At 32.0% G+C, this 10,103-nt stretch overlaps 1 protein-coding gene across 1 annotated transcript; it reads right to left on the bottom strand.

Moving 5' to 3' along the window:
* Positions 1-7,085: 7,085 nt before the first annotated feature.
* LOC107914399 (stearoyl-[acyl-carrier-protein] 9-desaturase, chloroplastic) lies at positions 7,086-9,180 on the bottom strand. Its single transcript, NM_001398380.1, has 3 exons — positions 9,044-9,180; positions 8,165-8,669; positions 7,086-7,986 (listed from the first exon to the last, which is right to left on the bottom strand). Exons 1-3 carry the CDS (start codon positions 9,166-9,168, stop codon positions 7,426-7,428), a joined length of 1,191 nt encoding a protein of 396 aa, NP_001385309.1. The 5' UTR covers positions 9,169-9,180; the 3' UTR covers positions 7,086-7,425.
* Positions 9,181-10,103: the final 923 nt, after the last annotated feature.

The raw sequence follows: 10,103 nt of genomic DNA, 5'->3' as shown, positions 1-10,103 counted from the left end.
TGCCAGATTCGGCCATAACGTTTGGGCCGGGTTTGGGGTGTTACAATGGCCGAACATACTCAATCATTTACATTATTATCAAGCCATTTTCGCATGGCTAAATATATATACAAGTCAAAATTAACCTTATCACGAATAGCCTATACATGTCATAAGTTGAAAATACAAACTTTTAAAGCACCGAAATAGTAATCGATAGTGTGAGATGTTCCTGGATGATCCCTGATCTTGAGCTAGCTTTTAAAATCTATAAAATAATAAAAAGACACAAAAAGTAAGCTTTTTAAAGCTTAGTAAGCCATAAGTAATTATTTCAACACGAGAACACATTTAATTTAATTCAGATAGGCCAAATTTTGGCTAATAACATTCAAATATAAAATCATTTATCTCCTATATTCCAACTTACCATATTAAATCACTTCACTTACCTTATTTTCAAATGAACATGTAAACTTCTTATGTACCTAAGTCATTTAGCCCAAAATTCACATTCTAATTTGTTATGTACACACAAAAATTGTATAAAGCTCGTACAATGCCATATCCCGGATATGGTCTTACATGTTAACGCATATCGATGCCACTGTCCCAGACAGGGTTTTATACGAATCATATACGATCCAATGTTCCAAACATGGTCTTACACATTTCTTTACTTCGATGTCAATGTCCCAAACGTGGTCTTACATGAAATCACATCTCAGAAGTCCTATTATCATGTCATCAATATCAAATACATTTTCTAAGGTTCATTCAAAGCTATCGACTTCATAATTAAATCATTTCATACACAAAACCAGTCATCCAATGCTCAATTCAATTCAACAATATATATATTCATAAACGAATCCAATTCAACAATGAATATCAATATACCACACAATTCGACAATGTATAACCATACACAAATCAAGTTCGGCAATGTATAATCATATACAAATCAAATTCGGCTTCCTATATTCATAAACAATTCAACTTCGACAATATATAACCATGTACAAATTAATTCCAGCAATGTACAACCATATACGAATCAATTAAGCAACTTATATTCATATACCAAACAATTCGGCAATGCATAACCATACACGAATCAAGTTCAGCAATGTATAATCATATACAAATCAAACTCGGCTTCCTATATTCATAAACAATTCAATTTCGTCAATATATAACCATGTACAAATTAATTCCAGCAATGTACAACCATATACGAATCAATTCAGTAACTTATATCCATATACAAAATAATTCGGCAATGTATAACCATACACAAATCAATATATCCATATACAATTCAACTTCGACAATATATAACTATAAACAATTCGAATTCGGCAAAATATAAAACATTCAAATTCAGTAATATATTTCTATAATTAATCAAATTCTACAATGTATAAAACATTTATATTTAATTTCAAAAACATTTATTTACTTACGAACTTACCTTGTATTCGGAATTGGTGAATTAGATCGATTACTCGATAACTTTCGACTTTCCCCGATCTAACTCCAATTTCTTTCTTTCTTGATCTAAATCAATTCAAATTTAACTTATTTAAAAATATATTCATCCAATTTCATCCAAAAACACATAAATGGGCATTTTACACTTTAGCCCCTTAAGTTTCACATTTATTCAATTTAGTCCCTATTTCACAAAATCATAAATTATACAAAATTTCAACACACCCATGCTTACCTGAATTCATTAAGGGTCCCTAGCAGCCCAATTGTTGCATTTATTTCACATTACAACCACTAAATTTACACATTTCACAATTTAATCCCTAATTTGCATTTTCATTAAAAATCACTTTATAAAGCATAATAATCTAACATTAAATATTTATTTTTCATCATCAAACAATAAAAATATCAAACTATCATCAATGGCAACTCACAAATTCATCAACCAATCCAAAAATTAAAGCATGGGCTAGCTAGAATACGAAGCAACGATCTAAAAAACGTAAAAATTATCAAAAACCGAGCTCAAAACATACCTAAATTAAGAATGAAAAGGGCCGAACCCTAAAATGTTTCAAATGGTCTTTCTTATTTTTATTTTCAGTGAGAAAGATGATAAAATAACCTTAAAATTTGTTTTTGTTTTATTTATTATACATTAATACATGGTTTACCATTTTACCCTTAGTTATTAAACCATTTAAATCATCAAGTATAAGGCCATTAATGTCCACTAACACTACCAATGGTCTAATATCATCATAAGGTTTTTTAATTTAATTAATCATAGCAATTAAGCACTTTAAACAATTAGAATGCAATGTTTGTATTTTACGCGATTAAGTCCTTTCATCATATTAACTAACCAATCGGTAAAATTAAATCACGAAATTTTCACGCATACATGCTATCATGCTGTAAACACATAAAATAATATTAAAATAATTTTACAACTTCAGATTTTTGGTTCTAAAACCATTGTTCCGATTTAGCTAAAACCGTGCTGTTATAAGGGGTGTGACACTTTTTCTTTACATCGAGTATATATTGTCTATGGAAGCCATGAGGAACTAATCCCTCTATGGGGGATTAGCGAGTGGAGGTATAATTTTTTAACTGTTTTGTAGGGTTACTCAACGAATCAGCTATTTGGGAAAGGAAGAACGTGAAACAAACCCTAGGTCTGACAACTCCAGTAAGTCATCAAGGTGGGAATTAACCCAACATTGGTATTGTCCATCCATGAACACCTTAACCCCAAATCAGTCTGAACTGTAAGGTCAAAAGATAAGTATTTCTTGTTGAATCGTTATGTTAGTGGAAGATCGAAAGTTCCTGCTAGGGTAGCGACTAGTTGATTGATGAGGAATCCGAAATAACAGTTGATGGAGATTACCGAAGTGAGCTAATCACCCATAATCAGATTTGATTTATTCTCTTTTTTTAATCTCTTTAATTTTATCTTTTTATGTTATTTTGTTTTTATTACTATTATTATAAAACCCCAGAAATATTTTATTTCATTTTTTTCGTACTATAACTGATTTAAAAGAATTAATTAGATCTTTTAGGGTTTAGGTTAGAATTGATCTGACACTCACCTCCTTTGGGTACGATCCTCAGATTACTCACCTACTTCGTTGTAAAACTATATTACAACTCGACCCGTATACTTGCGGATACCGCATTGTCTTTCTATATTTTATTGTAGTATTCACACTCTGGACATTAGTACGTTTGGAGGCGGTCAGGTGTTACAAGACATGCCATACAATTTAGCATAAAACTCACCAATTGTTTCAGAATCTTGCATTCTCAAGGTCTTGAATTTGGTGGTTAGTATTTGCATCTTGGACTGCTTGACAATATTAGTTCCCTCATAAGCAGTTTGGAGAATTTCCCAAACATCCTTTTCCACAATGCACTGGAAATCCATTTGAACTTTCACATATCGATACCACAGAATATGGCAAACAATGCCTTAGAGTTAGCATTGACAACTCTTTCTCCTTTAGTAGTCCATTCAACCTCAAGCTTAAAATCCTTTCTAGAATTTGAATCAATAGTAGGAGCTTGTCAACCGGTGAAACTAGATCTTCATGCCTTTTTATTAACAGACTTTATGTAGGATTTCATTCTGGCCTTTAAGTAGGGATAGCTCATGTAGGAGCTTGTTCAGTTTCCTTACATCTATGGGGCCTAGCTCAATGAGTAATTTCACTATTAACAATGAGTATTTCGATGAAATCTCCACATTCTAAGGACTTGTTGAAAATAGGATCCTTCTCCAGTATTCTCGTACCATGAATCGTTTTTCCACTGAGGTAGTTAACATCTAAATATATAATATAAATAATATTTTCCTTATAATCCAAATGGTTCATAAAAAAATTAATTATCAAATATATCATCTAAATAATATGTTCATCTCTTAATCCTTGAGCAATGACCACATTAGCCTTTCAGCGTAAACTTACCTTTTTACCCCTTTTGACTCATTATATAATTTCTTCTAAATAATAAGCAATTATCATACTCAAATCTCATAATTCACTTATAATATTTAATATCAACCCATATATTGTGAAAAATTTATCTTTTCCCTTTCTCTCGATAAAATCAAGAAATTTATAATTTAGTCATTGTGCTTTCTAATCTTTAATCCCCGAAAGTGATTTTCACCATACTAATACCTATTTAAATTTAACCTCAAGTCAATTCATCACTAATAAGTCACTTGTCTCAATTTGCTCGTATTTTCATTTTAGGCCCTAAAATTTTTAAATTTTATAATTTAGCCCTTTTGTCATTTTTTCGCTTCTAAAATTCTCTTCATAATTTCCTTCTCAATTAACAACTTTTTTCCCATACTATTCATTTATCTGGTTCATTTTTCATATTTTCTCACCGATTCACTATATTCATTACTGGAATGGTGTCATGTGTCAAATAAATTTTTTTGGGATGTTACATACCTTTTCTACTATCATTGAGAAACCACATTTCATTTACCCAAAAAAGAAAATCTAATATGCATATTCTGAAAATAATACTACTTATTAGGGGTGTTCAATCGGTTAATCGAACCGAACTAGCATTAACCAAAATTTTTAAACCCTTAACCGTTAAACGAATCAAAATTTTTTTAAAAAAATTAACCGAACCGAACTATTTCAGTTAATTCGGTCGATTAACTGAATTAACTGGAATTTTTATGTTTTTGTTTTTTTTTTGTTAAAACAAGTATAAAACATATAAAAAGAATAAATGTGCACATACATTATATGATTTTCTTCAATACACTACATTCACCAAATAAAATAACACTAGAAAAGAATACAAAATGATTTCAATGTATTTGGCAGTGGACTAATTTCTTTGACTAATTATCCTGCATTATTCTGTTAAAAATTTTCTTCGAATCATGGCTCTAGTGGCGAATCCAAGGGGGCTGACAGGGGCCCCAGCCCCCTAAAATAAAAATTTTCTATTTAGAATTTTAAATTTGTAATGGAAAAATTACACTTTGATCCCTCCAAAAATTATAAAAATTTGATTTAATTCTTTAAAAGTTATAAAAATATAAACTATTAAAATAAAAATTATAATAAAAATATACAATTTAATTTCGAGCCCTTAAAAATTTTCTGACTTAGCTTGTGCATGGCTCTAGTGTAGTGAAGCATCAATAGCTTTTAAGTTTAGACTTCTGAAACCACCCATATTTTCAAAGATATTTTATTACCTCAGGGCCCAGACTACGACCCATGCTTTAATTTGTTTCTGGGTTCCTTAGTTTCATATATCTGAAAGTGGGTACTTTAAATTGCTTAAAGTATGGGTGCTTAAGGGTATTACACACAGCGTGCTTTAAATTGCTTTAAATGATTTTAAAGTGCCTTGCATGGAGCAATTAAATACATTGGATTGGGTTGTCCGCAGGTGAAGTGGGGTAGTTTAGAGTATTGTATATGTATGTGATAAATATATTAAATTTCATTTTAGTCCCTAATACATGTGATATTTTGATTCTATTATATTTGTAATAGACTATTTTAATCATTTTTTATAATTTTTATAGCTTTTTAATATTTTTATAATTTATATATTATTTTTAGGATTTCTTAAAATATTTAAAAATAACTATTATCTTCTTTTTTAAATTTTTTTATTATTTTTAATAACTTTTATATTTTTTTACAACTTTTAATAATTATTTTATAATATTCTAAAATACGTACATAATAAATCTGGACTAGTTGATGTGCATTATTAAATGCACTTGAATGTACATTTGTTCATGCGTGCATTTTTAACTTTATTTTAACAATTTTTAAGATTTTATTTTCTTAGATGTATACTGACGTGGCATGTTATGAAACATTATCTACATGGCATGTCATGTATCACTTTTTTGTTGCTTTTGTTAATCACGTCAACATCCATTAATAGTCAAGCCGGTTAATAACAATTTTTATTAGCGGAAGGGCTTCATTGATTTTTTAGCTCAATTGCGTGCACTTTTTCTTTAAAGGCTTAATTGTTTTTACTCTACCTTATATACACTTATCATCATTCCGACACTGCTTGTGACTTTTTTAAACTCCATGGGCAATGTATTAAAATTTTTCTTGGCTATGTACCATATATTTGTAACAAAACTTTACTATAGGCTCTCTTGTGGTGTTTCTTCAATGGAAGAAACCTCTAAAAGCTTGAGAAAATTGTTTAGAGCTTGGTTCAGCTTATAAATGAAAGCATGAACATAAAGAACACTTAAAATGTTAAGTCGTATTGTTGAAAATTTTTAAATTTTGCCAATCCAAAACAAAATAGAGGGAGATGAAAATTTAATTTTGTTTTGGGTTGATGAAACTTGAAAATTTCTAATAATATCCCATATCATTTTAGTTGTATTTATGCTCGTGTTTTTATTTAGAAGAATCTTTCACTAAAAATCATAAGAGAACTTATAATTAAAGTTTTGTGCGATATATATAATAAAGAAAAAGAAAGATAATAAATAAAAAAGTAAAAACATTGCCAAAATATTAAGTTAAACTCGACATCAATAGAAATGGAGGTCTATTTAAATAATAAAATGAAACTCGTCAACATCACTGGAAGTCGAAGTATGTTTAAATAAATAAAGTAAATAACTTTTTCCCTTTTATACTAAACTTGACATCTGTAGTAAAAAAAAACATATTTCTAAAAACTAACATTTCTAGAAACTTAATTCGGACAATAGTAAAAAATTTCCATAATCCAAATAAATGATTCAACTTAAAATAATAATATGAATGAACTAAATAAAAAAGGTATCTTGATGTGTATAGAGGCATAATTAAAGTTTTTGTCAAATACGTGTTTGATACGCGTTCAAACAGTGCGACCCTAATATTGTATAAAAAAATAAAAACTGTAGTCATGGTATAGTATTAGTGGGTATATTAATTAGCTGAACTGTGTTACTCGTGTAAGAAAAAGTACGATCTACAGCTTGAAATTTACCACTTGCGTTTTCTACAGTGACAACGCTAGATGTTGAAGGTATGTAAAGTAGGTTTTGCCATTCAAAACAAAACTAACCCAATATCGAGAAGGAATTTTTTATTGCAAACTAAAAACTATGACTACACAGCATTATCATTTATCACTAAGATATGAAGATTGTTTCAACAAAAACAACACATACTACTCGTACAACGATATAACAGACATTATGAAAACAAACATCTAAAACTATCACAGCTGCCGCTATCGGCATTATTTTTTAAGGACACAACACATCCAGAAAACATGTGCTACCCTAACCAAAGCCACGCAATTCCTCCTGTTACATATACAACCTCTATTACATCGGATATATAAAGAGAAGTTGGCATTCAGCTTCTTCGTGTTTGTTTCCTCAAATGCATTGCAGGAGTCTTAACTGTATTTCATGACCTAAAGTTTCACTTCTCTATCAAATATCCAACTGAATGGGACACTGGGTGCTTCCTTGGCCTTTTCTTGCGCTCTCTCCTCTAACCTTCTAATTCTCGAAGGAAGTGAACACAAGTAGTCCTGAGCTTTACGCCCCTCGGCTGAAAGCCCAGCTAGCTCCTTCACCTTCCATCGATCCACCAGGTGCTCTACTATATCAACATAGTCCTTAGCAGTGTAAACCCCGATTCTTTGGGCAACAGCTGAGTAGTGGTCAAATAAGTTATAATCTCTGCCATCATAGATGAACTCAGCCGGCATGGCGATTTTCTTCTTCATCATGTCAGCAAATGCCAGGACTGTTTCATCAGGATCAATCTCAAACAGCTTTTCAACGATTTTGGTATAGGCTGTCTCGTGGCGCTTCTCATCTGAGGCAATGCTACCACAAATTTGAGCCAAGTTAATATCCCCATACTCCTTAGCCAGCCTGCCTGTATTCCCATGGGAAATAAAAGTTGCCCTTTCTTGGAACGAAGTATATATGAATCCTCGGTAAGGACTATTCTCTGTATGAGGATCCTATCGTTATACAGAAGAAAGAGTTTAGTTTAACAATGACAGATTGGAACTGTATAAAAAGAAAATAATGACATCTTGCATGCTTGTCTGTTTTCCTTTCTTAGAAATTGAAAAGAGTAATTAAATGTCAATCACTCAATCATCCTCCTAAACTGTGTAGCAAGTATGTTATTCTTACCATTCCCGATCCAATCAAGTACTGGATTGTCCTCTCAATTTGCCTCATGTCCACTCTCCCAGACAAGTAGAGATACTTATTAAGCAGATCACCATGCCTGTTTTCTTCAGCAGTCCAAGCCCTGGTCCAAATGGCCCAAGGGGTAAGGCTAGCACCTGTCTCATCACGAGTTCCATCCAAGGTATTAAGCATTGTTTGATAAGTTGAAAGGGCTTCCTCGGTGATCATATCACCAACCAAAACTACAAAGTAATCATCTGGGATCTCCTTTGCCCTTTCCCTAAGCTCTTTGACTTGCTCATGAAATCCATCAGAATTAGGATCTGGAAGAAAGTCGGCGGGTTGCCAACATTTCTCAACTGGTTTGAGGTGAGTCAGAATGTTGTTCTCAGCCCAGCCCTCCAAAGATTTAAAGATCTCAATCTTGTGAGGCGGCATGGAGTGGGTGATCTGAACAGGCACCTCCTTTGGAGGCGTGAAAGGCTTTTTCAGATTCCCAACCTCTCTGTGTTCAGTAAAAATAAACCAACTTTGGGATTACTTTCATTCTCATACTCATACATCATCATTATTACCAAGGATTCAAAGACAACAATATCATAATTTGTAAAAGTTCAAATCTCATCATAACAATGATTAGAGGCCATTAAACAACAAGAACGTTAAGATTGTGAGATATCATAAAAGAGAAGTCCTGAAAGCCATGTCAGTTAGACAAAACAACAAAAACCCAGATTCAAAATCAGCTTTAAGTAAAAGAAGAAGAAGAAGAAGAAGAAGAAGAAAAGGTTATGATCCATGATTATAGGCGAGAATGATCAAGTTATTACAATAATGAATAAAACGCCAGCCAAAAAGAAAAGAAAGAAAGACACTAACTTGGAGCCAGAAGGAATGGTGGAGATCATGGAAAACTTGGGAGATCTAAGGGTGGCCTTTGGTGGAAGAGCAAAGCAAGGGAGCTTCTGAGATTTCGAGGCGATGGCATTAAAATTCAAAGCCATTTTTTCTTTTCGTTTGCCTTTCCTGGTTTGGGTTTTGGACGGCTTTTAACTTTATAGACTCCTCTGTCTTTTAATTATTTTTGTTTGCAAGTGTGAAAGACTTCACTTGAGAGGGATACTTTATTGGTGCTACTTTAACACATTAGCCCTAACTTTTGTTTTAATTGCTGATTTTCTCTACATATTTTTAATGTTAAAAAAAAAAAAGAAAGAAAGAAAGAAAGAAAGAAAGAAAAGAAGAAGCTTAAACTAGAGGTGATTATGGGTCGGGCTAGATTTGGGCTGGATCCAGACAAAATTTTATGCTTATTTTTTAGGTCGGATTCGACCCGGCCCGAAATATGAGCCTAAAAATTTATCCAAGTCCGACCCGGAAAAAATTGCTAAGCCCGAGCTCGGCCCGGGCCGACCCATATTAAAATTTACAACACTAAAAAAGTATATATTTAATATATATTTGATTAAAAAAGTATATTTGATTAAAAATAAAAAATATATATTTAATACATAATTCGGGCCAGGCCCGAGAAAAAAAGTTTTACTCGAGGCCCAGCCTGTTTTCTAAACGGGCCTCATTTTTTACTCAAACCCATATTTCGAGCCTATATTTTTACCCGAACCCTCTTATTTTTCGGACGGACCGTCAGGTCGGGCCGGGTAGCCCAACCCATGATCACCTCTAGCTTAAACACACACTGTGCAGTAGACTAGACTAGTGGTGGCAAGAAAACATGCAATGGCAGTTTAATTACGTGGACCATCCTTTCTTTCGAATAAAAGAAAGAATTACCGTGTGATTAGGGGTGAAGTCAAAAATTTATGTTGGGAGCTAAAATTAAATTTTAAATTTTAATAGTTAATATTTTTATAATTTTAAAGTATTAAATTAAATTTTTATTATTTTTAAGAGGTTAAAGTGTAATTTTATTTTTATT

The sequence above is a fragment of the Gossypium hirsutum genome, chromosome D05 (assembly GCF_007990345.1).
Source record: "Gossypium hirsutum isolate 1008001.06 chromosome D05, Gossypium_hirsutum_v2.1, whole genome shotgun sequence".
Classification (NCBI taxonomy): domain Eukaryota; kingdom Viridiplantae; phylum Streptophyta; class Magnoliopsida; order Malvales; family Malvaceae; genus Gossypium; species Gossypium hirsutum.
This window is presented reverse-complemented; position numbering and strand designations above follow the sequence as displayed.